Here is a 16,026-nt window from a genome sequence, read left to right as displayed (position 1 = left end):
AAAAAAAAAAAAAAAAAAAAAAAAAATGTCCGCCGCGACTTCAATGTACATAGTCCATTCGATCAGTCCAATTTTTCAGATCAGACTATTTTTTGCAATAAATATGGCCGTATGCCGTCAATGGCAGTAGGAACATTCGCTTCCAATGCTTCAAGAGTTGCTAATTTGTCAGCATAAACCAATAACTTAATATAGCCCCATAAAATGTAATTGAGAGACGTTAAATCGCACGAACGAGACGGTTAGTTAACACGACATCTTCTGGAAAAGAAATTGTTACCAAATTGCTTTCACAATAAATCGATTGTTAAGCTATATGGCAAGTTGCGCCGTCTTGCGTCTTTGAACCAAATGTCACCGATATTTAACTGATTAGTTTTTGGAAACAAAAATTCACTCAGAATGGTTCTATTGCGCTGGCCATTCACCGTAACGGCAGCTCCTTCCTCATTTCGAAAGATATAAGGACCGATAATGCCGCCAGCGTGTAAACCGCACCAAACAGTCAATTTTAATGGACGTAATGAGAATTCGTTAACGGCTTGAGAATTATCTTCGCTCCATATACGGCAATTTTACTTATTAACGTAGCCATTTAAATAGAAATTATGTTGACCGTAAAATGGCTGAAATGCTCTATGGTTTTTGCGAACAGATTGATTTTTGTAAAACTAAATTTTCACAATTTGGAAGCGTTGTTTTAGCGTTAAACGATTCATGATGACTTGCCAAATCTTAATGAAGAGAAATGTCGAAACAGTTTGATATTCTCCGCTGTCAAACCATAGTTATCGATATTGATAGTTCTCACGCAAGTAAAAAATCTTTTTTTATTTATAATGCGCAATCTTTATATAAAGCTTCTACACATAAGCTATAATATTTTCATTTTCTATAAATATTTAAAATAATAATTCTCATGTGGTATGTATACAACATGCTTATTAAGATCATTGATTACTAACTGTAGGATGAAATCGTTTAATAATGTAAATAAGATGTAACGTAACTACTTTTACTTATAATTTTTATAAAACTCCATTCATAAAGTTTTATAAAGTTAAAATAATGTTATAATGTCAAAATTCACACCTTCTATAACAGCATTTCGAGCAAAATTTTTGGTTGTGTAGTAATTTTTGTTGGCTTAATTATAATCAAATATGGATGCTACAAGCATAATTAAAGAAATTAATTTAATTTTTTTTTTATATAATTTAAAACAACATTATTGTGTGGATTTTTTAAATGAAATAATTATTGGTATACTGTAAAATAAGAAATATATAAATCTTTATTTCTCAATAAGTGATTACGTTGTCGGTATTCACAGTATATCATATCAATACATTTAGAGGATTGTTTTTAGTCCGCGCAAATGGAGCAAAATACAAAAGAGGAGCGATATCTTCAGCACCCCAAATATGCCCTCTGACTTTTTTGCTACAATACTGAATCATTTTTTGTACTAGAACACAGTGTTGTAAAATGATTTGTCTTTAACAGACATAGAATTAACATTTGTTTTATAGTTATCAAAGCCTTTGATTTAAAGGTTCATAAAACATTTACGAATAGGGCGCCATTATAAAGTTAAAATACATTTTAACTAATATGCATTTAAAAAGCATAAAGCATTTATTAAGCATTTCTTAATAAAATATTGCTAAACATAATATCTTGATAAAATAATAAAAATAGATTGATGCAAAAATAATAGTATAAATATATTACTATCATTATTAAGATACTAATCCTACGGAAATGATTTTCTACTTTATACTATTTTAGGAATATAAACTCCTTTATGTTTATTACAAATTGATAAAATGAAAACACAAAATTATTAAAAACACTCAAAATTTCCTTATAAGAACACTTATTTTTATTTCATTTTATTTATCAATTTTTTTATTTTTTACAGATGAAAATTGGGGCTTACCCTTGGCCATAGCTGCCAACCTACACATACCACACAAAATTCAAATTGGCGGAGACGTACGTGACTTGCATGCAGATGACAAAATCGGCAAAGGTAGGAAGGATATAAAATTCTGAACTAAAGTAGAAACCGTAATTGAAAATCCATGAAAAAAAATAAAAACCCTTTTGCGTGAGCAGAAATAAGAAAAATAGCAAAAACATAAGTAAAAACAATTTAAAATAAATTTTGGATAAAAATTGTATAATTTTCAGTGGAATTATTTTTAACTCTTTAAAATTTTTTCATAGTCTTTTTTATTTTTTCTATTTATATTTACTATTTATTATTTTCATGTTTTATATTAGCCTATTATATTTTATGGTTTAAAATATTCGTATCAACTTAAAGTCAGAAATTGCACGCTGTTGACAAATTTTACCAAGAGATTGTACTCTGTTGAGTACTCGTCCAACAGGGACTCTATGTCTATATAACATGGACCACTGCAAGCTATTGTAATTACAAATTTTTACAAAATAAAAAAGTATTTTGTTATATTTCAATTTAATTTAATTTCGGTTTTATTTTATTCGGTTTTATTTTATTAACAAATTTAAGTTAATTTTTTTTTTTATATATTGTTTTGCTTTATTTTACTTGTTTCAATTTAATTTTTTTTTTCGATTTTTTTGTTTTATTTTATTTTATTATTTTATTTTGCTTTTACATTTTTAATTTTATTTTGTTTTATTTTACATTTGGTATTTTACTTTATTTTAGTAAATAAATTATGGTAAATGACTGAAAATTACACATTTCGGTTGAAATTTGTAAAGTGATTGTGCTTAACTTATTAAACTGATGATATTTTATTATATTTTACTTTTTTTCATTTATTTTGTTTTATTTTATCTAAATTTTTAAAAATTTTCCTTTTTTGTATTAATTAAGGTATTAAAGTATTAAAGAATATATAATATTTTTTAATTTTTCTGCTTTTTGCATGTTTGAAGATCTTAAAAAATGTTTTAAGTTCATAATCAAGTTGATTAAGATTAAATTGACATAACTTTATATAACAAAACTTAATTTCTTATTAGTACATATATTCCCACGTATACCTGCTTTTGAATGGATGAATAAACTTTGATGTATAAACTTTTTCGTCATATACATTGGACACAGTTGTTAATAATACTTATTGATCAAATAAGTCACATAAAATACGTAATATATATACGCATATAAATTTCTGATAAAATCACTTTAAATTTTTTTCATAATAATTCAGATTATATCATATCTATCTATTTAGTAGTCTTACAAGATTTTTTTATAGGATATACTCTTTGGAGATAAGATCCTGTATTGAGCGATCTAAAAGCCACAAAAGGGTAAAAGGGTAAAGATATAAAAAACCGCACATGTTTTTTGGTACATTTTTTAATAAAAATTTCCTTAATAATAATCGTTTTTAAACAAGTATGTATTGGCTATTAATATTTATAACCTCTTCCCATTTTTCAGGTGACTTCATAATTCATAATCGTAGTACTTCTCTGGTTTATGATTTTCAGTAGCTCATGACTTGAGCAATTTTTACCATAAACAAATAGAGTTTTGTAAAGAAATGAATATTAGTCAGACAGTGGATACATAAAAAATTCCCAATCAAGTTCCATGAATTTACTTCTTTTGAGTTATGAGCAATAAATAACCGAAATGCTCCTTGTACCAGCCTGGAGTCACTCATTCGAGACAATTTCCCTCCAATCTCACCAAGCACAACGTTGTTTGCATTTAATCAAGGCCTCATTTATCATTTATGAAGGGGCACTGATATTTCACTTATTTTTTAATCATAACTTTTTACATAAGCGATGTGCTTTTACAAAGATAATGTAGCGTGAAATGTCTTCTTTCAAGCATGCGTTCGTTTCACATAATCGGAATAGTGTTGCCAGATATGTATTTAGGTACCAATACCATCTAATAACAATAATCGTAAATAGATAATAACCTATTATATTAATGTTTTCATTTCAAAGATATATCCTTGAAAGATATCCTACTAATAAAGCTATAATGTGCCTTCTGGTTAGAAATGAAATTAATAGCACAGATTTTAGCATAACTGTCACATACACATAATACTTATTTTAATAACAAAGCTTTTGTTACATTTTGAAATATTTTATGAAAATTAAACAATTACATCTATATCATATTCCAATAACGAATCTATGTAATTGACGAATTATGATTTTAATAAAATATTTTTAGGTATTGGAATTTATTACGTACATAAAATAATATTGTTCATTTTAATAACGCTGTGTATATTTATGTAAATTCATTCTTCTTAAATTGATTTTAATTTTTTTTTATATCTAATTCATTTTTACAATATTTTGCTTACTATTAAGTACGATTTAATATTCATTTACCTACTTCTACTAATAAATTTTCTTCTACCTTTTTTATGTATTTTATTTAACTTTTTCTATTCAATTTTAGCTATTATTATTACGGCTGACATGAATGACGATAGCACCTTGCAGCTACTGAGTAAACTGGAGTCTTTACAGCATACAAAGGTGCTACTCATCGATGTCGTTGCCACTTCATTTAATGCCGAAAATCGTTTCTATAAGAATTTGGCGCATATTAAAGCCAATTCAGCTCTGATGTCAAATCTGTTACTGCTCACAATTTTAAGCGATAAATATCGTCACTTCCTCAATGTGGCATTTGAAGATAATGGCATTGAAATGGTGCAGAACTTCCGGCAGCTACGACTCTGGAAGGCGCTAAGTTCCGCCGCCAACGGAAGTAGTGAGAGTAATGAAACGTATCAAGAATACCACACAAATGCCAATTGGCCCATGCATTTGGATAGCTCAATGACTAGGATTTTGCAACAGTCCCACCACGGTTCTAATAGTGCAACATTGACAATGGCACGTTTATCTCAGTTACATGAGTGTCCTCTTGCGAATATGCATCCAACAAATTTTGTAAATATTTGTCAAAATTACGAGAGCATTGCACAAAAATGTGCTGCATATGCGCTTACCAATAATCTTAGCGCAAATAGCTTCGCTACAACGGAAACGGAACAGGAAATTGCCAGCGAATTACGTAACATTTTGGAGGATATTTGTCACTTGCACAAACCAACTCAGGCGTATGACAAACATCAGAAGCAACAAATCGCAATTTTACGCAACTTTATAGACTTTTTCAATTTTTACGATTTTATAATTGCCAATGTGTTACGTGCCACAAATACAAGTCAGCGCGGCAGCAGCTCCGCACCACCGAATGTCAGTTTGCATTTGCCAAAATATGATTTTATTGTATTGGATGTGGTACGTGGTGGAAATGATAATGGCGGTATTGTAGAAATTGATGCGGTTACTGAAATATTGGATGCTACAATGCATAGTCATGTGGAAAACTCGAAGCGGCAGCACAACATACCCAACAACACTAACAACGGTAGGAACGGTAAGGACGGTAACAATGGCAACAATGGCAACAAGTACCATAATGACACCATCAAGTGGCGACCTCTGCTTATATTGGAACAGCATGAAATCAACTTAAACACTTACATCACTCACTCCATATTGCCCGGCTACGACGACTGGCTACAATTAAGCACCGCACAATTGTGGCAGTGCGGTGCGATCTGTTGGACTGTTGTTGCCATTTGCGTGGGTATTCTGCTCATAATTGTGGCAGCGAGCGTAGCTGCCGGCATCGCAATGAGGTAAGTTGAAATGCCACAAAGCGTACCATAAAGTTTAAAGCAATTAAATCCTTACCCCCACAAAACTTTGAATTTTGCGTAATTAAAATTTTCGCCATTAGTTGCCAGTATCCTTATGAATCCGTTTAATTGATTCAGCTTGATAGGTTTATGCCTGAAGTTCTCGCCCACAATTTGTTCAAGTTCTATTTAATAATCTCGGTAAAAATAACATGAATCTTAATTTATGCCACTGCCAAATCAAATATATTCCAGCACTCGGAGCTCTATTTAAATTTCAGCCATGTCTCGAATATATGTGGAAGAACCTCTTCAAATTTTTAATCGATATCAAGTCACACACCCACGCAAATAATAAATATATTCAGTCAGTTACAGTAAGTACAGACGAAATTGATTTGACTGCTTCTGGGTTTATTAATTAAGATTGTGTGCAATCTTTACCGAGTAACCGCAGAAGCGTAACTTAAGCAAATAATTTGCTTGCAGAATATTCAAGTATACTTTTAGGCAATTAGACATATTCACTAAGCATTCAAGCATTACCAGTTGTTTTACATAATATTTGCCATGAGGATTTACTCTAATTAAAAATAAATACAATTTGAAGAGAAATAACTTATATCAATAGAATGGAAATTAAAGAAGAGTTGAATGTTTAATTCAGATATCGCTTTTACATTTAATAATTGGTTTAAGATGACCGACATTTCATTTATGTATTTCTAGGCGTATAAAAGAGTTATAATTGTAAAGGAAATATTTCATACATTATTACTAATTGAAGCAATTAATTAAATCTTTTATTTGTAGAGTACATATTAGCAAAAATAAAAACCAACAATTAAATTCAATGTTTAAATTGAATATATTAATTATTATTTTGTAAACATTTTCTAATGAAAATTGCTTGCATGATTATTTTCTAAGGATTCAGAAAAATTATTAAACAACTTTGATTCGTTTAGTAAAAAAATTGGATGTCTTGCTTCAGTTTCTAGATTCCAGATTCTAAGCATTTATATCGTATTCCAGTAATTATATACAAACTTATAAAATAAATAAATATTTCCAAAGATCGCTTGATGAGGAATATTTTATAATTCTCAAAATAGCTTTAAAATCAGCAAAAAAATTAACATTAAATTTTGTTTTTGTAATTCACTATTAACAATTGTTAAAAACATAAAACTTGATTATATCAATAATTAGTAAAGTTATTTATACTACGTTTACTTAGTTCGCGGAATGTAAATGAGAATATGAATTATTGTAAAAAAAACTTTTTACTCAGTCCCCAGTCCAATCCTAGAAGAATTGCAAAAATCCCCCTACGACAACTATTAACGAAAATTGTTTATCACTATAGATGTTTTAACTCTGCACAGCCATTATTAGTCATTACTAGTCCTTGTATTTGGGGCTGCCTTCTGGTGACAAACAACAGAAAATGCGAGCTACACAAAATTAATTGACATAACAAAAAAAATAGCTGCCTTACAAATCACTGGAGCTCTACACTCTACCCACACCAAAGCCCTCTTTGCTCTGCTGCCATCTCAGATTCTTGTAAAACAGTAATCTAAAATAGTGGCAATGAGATTAAACGCTCTTTCTTACTACCCAAGATTTGATTGAGGGCACGCGAGGATACTGAACTAGAATCTTCCAGTACCCGTCTCAATTGACTAGATGTGTTCCTACGCAGACTCTAACCAGGGGTTCGAATGTCTAATACCTAGTAGGGAAGTCTGGACGCTTTTCAAAGCAGTTTCTCTTAACATGGTAGATGTTTACAGAGACAGCTCCAAAATAGACAAAGAAGTTGCCTATCTCATTTTCTATGAAAGAATGGGTGATTGTTTTTCGCTTCGAATCCCAAATCACTGCAGCGTTCTTCAGGCAGGAGTAAAGGCGATTGCCATTATGCTGTAAGATGTGTTCTTGGCTATGAAATCCCCGGAAAAACTATTTCAATCTTTTCGGATAGCCAAGGTACCATTAAATCACTAATAGGCACTTCAACCACACCAATCATACTTCAAAACTGCCGTGCTTTCCTTAATGAGCTACCTAGGCGCGTTAAGGTTCAACTCATTTGGGTTTCTGGTCATTAGGATATCTCAGGATACACTGGGCTGACGAACTGTCAGCTTAAATCTGTACTGCTGTCAGATCTGTAGGTTGATTTGGTCTAATTTGTACAAAAAGTGTACCAGCCAGCTACTTCAACTAAAGCGGTACCTGCTTAGCACTATAGCAACTGTACTGACGGGCCACAGCATAATAAGGAAGCATACTATGAGACTAGGTCCTACCTATACTGACCTTTGTGGTGGTTATGACTCTTAGGACGAAGAGAAAACTATGTTTTATTTCATATCTCAATGCCCATCTTTAACTAGGAGAAGATCAAAAACTTTAGGGTCCTCTTTTCTAACCGAACTGTCAGGTTGGTTTACTTTTATCTAAAGGGGATGTCGTTGCCTTTTTCGGTATTGGTCGTATAGTCTATGTATGAACCAACGCTATTCCTGTGGTGCTACAATGGGCCATTATTTGTGCTCAAGTGAGCTTTCTGGGATACAAGGCCGCTACTCCAACACGACCTAATCTATAGAGGTTTTTGATGTAAAACCAAATGTAAAACGCAGAATAAATTAATTTTGATATGAAGATAATATTATTGATTATGCTTTTAACGATTTTATCTTCATTGATTCTGGTTGTGGTTTTTTAAACGGTGTGAGCCGGCATATTATCCTCATAGATAATGATTTTTGTTTCTATAAACCATTGTAAGAGCACAGTCAACTTATATCTTAACACAATAAATATTTGAAAAATTAATTATTTGTGATTTGCCTTTGAAATCATATACATTTATTTATTATATATGTAACGTTTATGGAATCCAATCATCATCCAATAATATTTTGATATTGGTCGGTATATTTCATATATATTCAGAAACAATAAATAAATATACAATATTGTTTCTTTATGCATACATGATATGCGTATGTCATTTATGCATATATGATATTAACTATCGGAAAATTATAATCAAGATTATGGAACTTCGAGTATCTTTTATACTAATACAATAAAGAACATATGGTTTAATTCTTCTTCTTGATTCTTCTTCTTGAGTTAGTGCTATTACGCACTTTTACTCTATAATGGCTGGGAGGCTTATCTCTACCCCACACTAGACTTTAACTAGGCTAAAAAATCATATCATTTATTTGTCTTTTAGTTGATGACGGACCTTAAATCAGCATATCTTCCTGAGAGTCCAAAAGTGAATTTGAGGATTGTTAGGGCGGGGTTTAATATTATACTAAATTATTATAACCTCAAAATTCCTAAAAATAATTTATTATAAACTTTAAATGCATAAATGCTAGCATTATTATTTATCCATATTAATGATCGGTATGTTAATATCAAGATTATTGAACTTCGAATAGCTTTCATAGTTATACATTATAATAGAGAATATATAGTTTAATTTTATATTAAATTGTTACTACGTCAAAACTGTTTAAAAATAATTTATTTCAAACTATAAAATTTTAAAAACGTTGCTTTATTTAAAATTTATTTCAAAATATTTAGAATCCATTATGTGCACTTTAAAAGTGTCAGTCATCGTAACATTTCCGGACAGGTATCAGGTTCAGTCTATAATTTATGCCATGTCAATTACAGTTTATTTATTAATTAAGCGTTAAATTTGCTTTTGTACTGAAAACAAAAGCCTGGAAACAGGATGAAACCCAACTGCAGACGCACACGTACGCACGATTCCCTCGTACCAAAGTTAAAACAAAAACATTTCGGCTCGCATTATCTGAATGATTGGAACTTCATCCTAACACGGAAAATACTTAACAAATTAAATTAATTTAAACTTTGGCATTTGTTAATGCTGTTTATGTAGTTTGTCTACTCTGAATGCCGTTAATAAGAAATTCAATTAATGGAAGTTTAACTTCTAAGTAAAAAAGTTAAAAATGTAATGATTTCTTCTTTATCTTTAGATGGGCGTCTAACTTTTGCTAATTTTACACTGACTTAAACTTAACTTAAACTTACTAAACATGTTTGATAAATTACGCCAATAAATAAACAATTCCAATATTTACTTTCTTGCACAAAGATGATTTCACACAATTCCTTGTTCAATTCATCCTCATCATTATCCTTAAAAGCTTCCTTATCTGCTTGTTAGTTGGCTTTACTTAGATGAATTGAAGTACAAAACAAAAAATATATGAAATAATAATGAGAAAAACTACGGCATCATGAAACCATTAAAAAAAATCAATTTTTCAATGGAAACAGTATAAGGCTTGTCCTGTACTAACTCTGACACTCTTTGTGTGCTCAAAAGTTATCCTGAATATTGATTAACTATTTATTCAATATAAAATTATTAATGTATTATTTAGGCTCAATAAATCTAGTATTATCTTCAATTTTTTGGGCATAGTAATCGAAGACACAAATTAGGTTTAAGTTTATATATTTGTGAATAAGATGTAAAACAATTTGTTTATAGCAATAGCTTTTTTTTTGGCTTAAGATTTTATAGGGTACTCACTTCAAAAATTCCGAGTAACGAAGGAAATCGTATAAGAAAGAAAATGGAACACTTATTTGCAATTTTGCAAAATACAGGGTTTAAAAGGTGCATAACAGGATGAATAATCTTAAACAGAATTATTAGTTAAGATAGATTTCTACGAAAAATTAAAAGGTTAACTAAAAAGAAATTTTCAAGGTTTAAGCTTTTCCACATAAGCATTCGAAAATTTTTGCAAAAACTATCTTTAAAGCATGATATCTTCCAAACCTTGAGTCTCTTCTTCTTCTTCTTTGCGAGTTAGCGTCTATAACACATTTACTCAGTACTGTCTATGAGCACTAGGGCGATTCATTGTACTAAGAGCTCCATTATTTTAATATAGTTTGACTTTAATATAGTTTGAAACCTAACGTATCTTTCTGATGGAATATATATTTCTTTTGTTTTAAAAGAGTGTAGTTCAAAATTATTTTAATCGTCCACAGAATCGAACAATTTTAAAGCGCTCTGCCAACTCTCGACTCAAACTCTTATGTATATCTTTATATCTGATATTGCATAGAACTCTTTGCATGCATCCCAATGCAATATTTTATTGATTTTGAAGATCATATAGTGACTGTCTTAATAAGAGCTTCATTGTATTATGACAATAAGTTATTTCGGTGGTTTTAATATTGTTCAAAGCCTACTATATTTTATCAATGAAATATTTCATTTCATGTATTTTAAGAGATTGCCGTTCTAAATTAGTGTCAGTCCTTGATGTAATTTGGCAAACTCTCGACTCAAAGCCTTGTGTACGTTTTCATTTCTAATACTTCATGGAACTCTTAGCATGCGTCTCAATACAATATCATTTTTAATTTTGAAGTTTTATGGTGAATGAAGCAGCATTGCCGTAAGTGTGAATAAACTAAAAACTAGTTCACGATTTAAATTGTCAACAATGCACATTATAAACATTTTCAAAACGTTTTGTTCGACAGACACTAAAAATACACTTAATATTCTCTACCTTCAAGAAATGATCATTAAAAAGTTCACTACCTTCGTAAAAAGAACACAACGAGAACATTAAATACTTTACATGAGATGTCGAAAATATGTAGTACACTATTTTAGTGTTTCGGACATGTCACTTTCATTTTTAGTGTAGTGTTTGTGATTATGTTCATAAATACATATAATGAGTTTAGTTCACATAAGACTATTTTCCATTTTTATTGATTATATAAGGCTACAAATGTAGATTGTATTCTTTCAATATGACTTAAATTCTGAAAGGTAGGTCTCCTGTTTAAATAATAGTGGGATCCTTAATTTTCTGTTCAATATGTAAGCCCTTTATATGAATTTGAAAACTTTAGTTATTTAATGTAAATGTTTTCAAAAAGATGATATTTTTTCTTAGAAAACTGTATATAATCTGTATAATATTTGATTATTTTCTTAATTTTTTTCTCATACATCATATAGTACATCCTCCTCTATTATTTTGAAAATTATTCCTAAAAAATACTTATTCTTACAATTATTACTTCAATAGAGTTACAATATTTTGCTTGAAACTTTTAACATCACAAACGGCAAACTATTGCTTTATCCAAATTTGAATGGAAAAAACTGATAAACTATTTATATCATTAATTATTTCAGAAATTATTTTCTACGGAAACGTTTATCAAAGGGACCTAATAAAATTGTGCTATCGCCCAGTGACTTTGTATTTCCTGTGGACTCACGCAGGGTAAACTTTTCAATTATTTTTTTTTCACAGTATCAACTGAACTGAAATTTTTTTCCACAGGTTGATGAAGGTATTGAAGCTATGCTTTGTTGTTGGCTACAACAACTACAAGAATTTGGAGGGCCTGAAGTTGATAAACCAGACTTACTGAAAGGTTCAATAGGTTCTTTAAAAAATTTGGGTTTAATAATACCAGGCGCTGGAGGCACAACTACCACTGCTACAGCTACAGTAAATGGTAAGAGTGCTACAGGTGCAGGAAGCTTAGCTAGACATAATCCCGCATTGTTGGATATGCGCGCACGTTATAATGGTGATTTGGTGCAATTAAAGGAAATACCATTGAGTGGCTCCACAGAGCTGAAATCGAAAGCCATGGACTTACTTGTAATGGCACATGGACTACGACACGAAAACATAAATCCTCTAATTGGTGAATAATATGAAAACATTTTTTATTTGTATTTTATTTTTTATATTAATTTATTTTCATTTATTTTCCGCTTGTGCGCACAGGTTGGCTTTCAGATCCGAGTCGCACGGCAATGGTGTTTGATTACTGCTCGCGCGGTTCACTGCAAGATGTGCTCATCATGGATGAAATTAAATTAGATTGGTCTTTTCGTTTGAGTCTACTGACTGACCTTGTACGCGGTATGCGTTATTTACACACCTCACCGCAGCGTGTGCATGGTGCGCTCACATCACGTAATTGTGTCGTAGATGCACGTTGGGTGCTTAAAATAACCGACTATGGATTGTCGACTTTTTATGAGGCTCAGGGCTTAACACCTCAACCGCGTACAGCAAAGGAACTGTTATGGACAGCGCCTGAATTGCTGCGCCAAATGAAATCACATCATCACCATCATAGCCGCGTATCCGGCACACAAATGGGTGACGTTTACTCGTTCGGCATCATTATGCAAGAGGTTGTTGTACGCGGTGAACCGTATTGCATGCTATCATTATCCGCCGAAGAGATAATAACAAAAATTAAAAAACCGCCACCGCTTATACGACCATCCGTCTCAAAGGGCGCTGCACCGCCAGAGGCTATTAACATTATGCGTCAATGTTGGGCTGAACAACCAGAGATGCGTCCGGACTTTAATTCGTGAGTAAAAATAAATTTTTTAGTGGTATTTTTTTAAATTGAATTTTATTGATTTTTCATTTTATGCCTTTGAAATGCTTAATGATGTCGTTGATTTTAATGTTAATAATGATAATCATAATAATGACGTTGTTTACGACACTGCAGAGTTTATGAGCGCTTTAAAATGTTAAATCATGGACGAAAAGTGAATTTTGTTGATACAATGTTTCAAATGCTTGAGAAATATTCAAACAATTTGGAAGAACTGATAAGAGAGCGCACAGAGCAATTGGATATCGAAAGGAAAAAGACTGAACAGCTGTTGAACAGAATGTTACCGAGGTGAGCGGACATGAAAAACTATTTTTTGTATTCGATTATAAATGTTATGAAGATTTGAACGTAAATTGCCCTCATAGTTCATATCTACAGAGTTTAGTCATAATTTGACTTGATTAAAATATATGTATTTTATATCTATATCTATAATGTTCAATATAAGATTAATTTTTGACTCTGTACTATTTAATCCTTACGTTTCATGCCTAAAATAATGAAATCTAAAATGTAATTTACGGCTTGTGATAAAAACATAGCGTAATGTATTATATATGTATATATATATATTTATTAAAAAATTATATATTAAATCAATTTAAGAATTATCAAAATTGCTAAAGTGGCACTGTCAAGCCTTTGGTTTAGATTTATTTCATACTAATCCTTCAAATAGTCAATTTTTTACCATTTGAAATTGTTGAATGAAGTAACATGATTAGATTTTATATATTTCTATTTTTTTCTTTGTATTTCAGTTCCGTAGCAGAAAAGCTGAAAATGGGACTAGCTGTAGATCCGGAAGAATTTTCTGATGTAACAATTTATTTCAGTGATATCGTTGGTTTTACAACGATTGCCGCACACTGCAGTCCCGTACAGGTTGTGGATTTATTAAATGATCTTTATACGATATTCGATGCAACAATCAATGCTTATAATGTTTATAAGGTAAATATTCTTATCTATTTAACTATATATATTTAAATTAATCTCACATAAAATCAAAAGGTCGAAACTATTGGGGATGCATATATGGTTGTAAGTGGCTTACCAGTTAAAATACCCGATCACGCCGAGCAAATAGCAACGATGGCTTTGGATTTACTACACCAAAGCGGTCGCTTTAATGTAAAACACTTACCTGGTGTACCACTGCAACTACGCATCGGCCTACATACGGGCCCTTGCTGTGCAGGCGTTGTAGGTCTTACAATGCCTAGGTATTGCTTGTTCGGAGACACTGTTAATACTGCATCAAGAATGGAGTCTACAGGTAAAGCCTTAATACAAATATTTCAATAATTACCTTGCATTCTATGTGTATTTGTTTTCCATCCCATAGGCTCCTCTTGGCGCATTCATATGTCTCAGGAAACGCGTGATCGTCTCGAGGCACGTGGTGGTTATGTTATAGAACAACGTGGACTTATCGAAATTAAAGGCAAAGGTATGATGAACACATTTTGGCTTCTAGGCAAGAAAGGTTTCGATAAACCGTTACCCGCACCACCTCCAATAGGGTAAGTTTATTTTTATAATATTTATTCCAAATAACTATTTTAACATATTGCACACACTTTATGCCTGTACTAACAAAAGCGAGTCACATGGGTAGGTTTCGAGCTTTTACATTTTTTTTTTGGTTTTCCAATACTTTAGCTTTGTTATTTATTTATACAAATTTTTTAACAGTTTGGATGAATCACTAATACGCAATTCGATTAGACTTAAAGCACAAGCGAATAAATCACGAAACAGTACAAATCCTTCTTCTAGCCAGTCATCATCACTAGCTGGAGAATCTGTGGAGGTTAAAGTGGAAATAACTCCACCAGCCAATGTTGACATCTGCTCATCGAATTTACCAAATTCATACTCTCTTGATTCCACATCTACTAACACAATAAGTCCGAATATGACGCTATGTCCGGAATTTCCCATGAAAACTCCAAGTGCTAGTCCACAATCTCGTAAATTATCTGAACTAACACCTGATAGTTTATTGAATCCAAATAGCTTTAATCGTTTACCTACCTCTGCTGGTGGTTCTTCATCACGACTTTACAAAAAAATTGAAGAAATGATGGATTTGAGTTCACCATATAATCACTACAAATGTCTTAGTCCCAGCGAAAGTAATCTTACACAATTCTATGATGGAAAATATCTTTATAGTGCGGGTGGTAGCAGTTCAGGTGGTGCCAGTACACATAGCAGTACTGCAAAATTTGACAGTAAGCCCGGTTCGAGCCGTTTACTGCGACGTCAATTCAGCTTAGATCGTGATGATACCCAAACAAAGTCAGAACAATATTCTCAAACTCATCAAAACTCATTGCAGGCAACACATATGATTTCTATAACAAATAAATCAGGTATGTTAGACATACCAATACTACATGATACTGCGCGAAGTCCAAAGAATACACAAACCCGTACACATAAACAAAACTCAACATCAATCGCACAAGATTTAGAGAAAATCGAAGAAATACCATTATCACCTGCTTCATCACAGCATCACAGCAGTTTGGATAGTAATCTCAATCGTAGCCCACCTTCAACAGTGGAAGCACAATCGCCACCACCTACTACTCATAGTATGCTCATAACTTCACCACCATTATTATCTGCGCCTACCTCGCCTGCGCCTTCGCGTTCACTGAATGGTTTAGGATTTACTGGTAGTACAACTACTGATGCTTCCACAACTACTACCACCGGTTCTGCTACTTCCAATAACACGACTTCCATTGATGAAAATAATATGAAAAACACAGAGCTCACTTTGAATGCAGAGGTTCTGCTGAGTAGATAGGGCACA

At 31.7% G+C, this 16,026-nt stretch overlaps 1 protein-coding gene across 1 annotated transcript in view; it reads left to right on the top strand.

The window, feature by feature from the left end:
* LOC119675814 overlaps positions 1-16,020 on the top strand; it is a 26,633-nt gene extending 10,613 nt beyond the window's left edge. Inside the window, exons 4-14 of the mRNA XM_038087034.1 lie at positions 1,925-2,035; positions 4,442-5,699; positions 11,953-12,043; positions 12,104-12,476; positions 12,560-13,160; positions 13,308-13,484; positions 13,958-14,150; positions 14,211-14,475; positions 14,545-14,722; positions 14,802-14,813; positions 14,895-16,020. Coding sequence (XP_037942962.1) covers positions 1,925-2,035; positions 4,442-5,699; positions 11,953-12,043; positions 12,104-12,476; positions 12,560-13,160; positions 13,308-13,484; positions 13,958-14,150; positions 14,211-14,475; positions 14,545-14,722; positions 14,802-14,813; positions 14,895-16,020 — 4,385 coding nt within the window. The remainder of the gene's footprint in view (positions 1-1,924; positions 2,036-4,441; positions 5,700-11,952; positions 12,044-12,103; positions 12,477-12,559; positions 13,161-13,307; positions 13,485-13,957; positions 14,151-14,210; positions 14,476-14,544; positions 14,723-14,801; positions 14,814-14,894) is intronic.
* Positions 16,021-16,026: the final 6 nt, after the last annotated feature.

The sequence above is a fragment of the Teleopsis dalmanni genome, chromosome 2 (genome assembly GCF_002237135.1).
Source record: "Teleopsis dalmanni isolate 2A chromosome 2, ASM223713v2, whole genome shotgun sequence".
In the NCBI taxonomy this organism is placed as follows: domain Eukaryota; kingdom Metazoa; phylum Arthropoda; class Insecta; order Diptera; family Diopsidae; genus Teleopsis; species Teleopsis dalmanni.
Note: the sequence above shows the minus strand (reverse complement) of the source record. Positions and strands in the feature narration are given on the sequence as shown.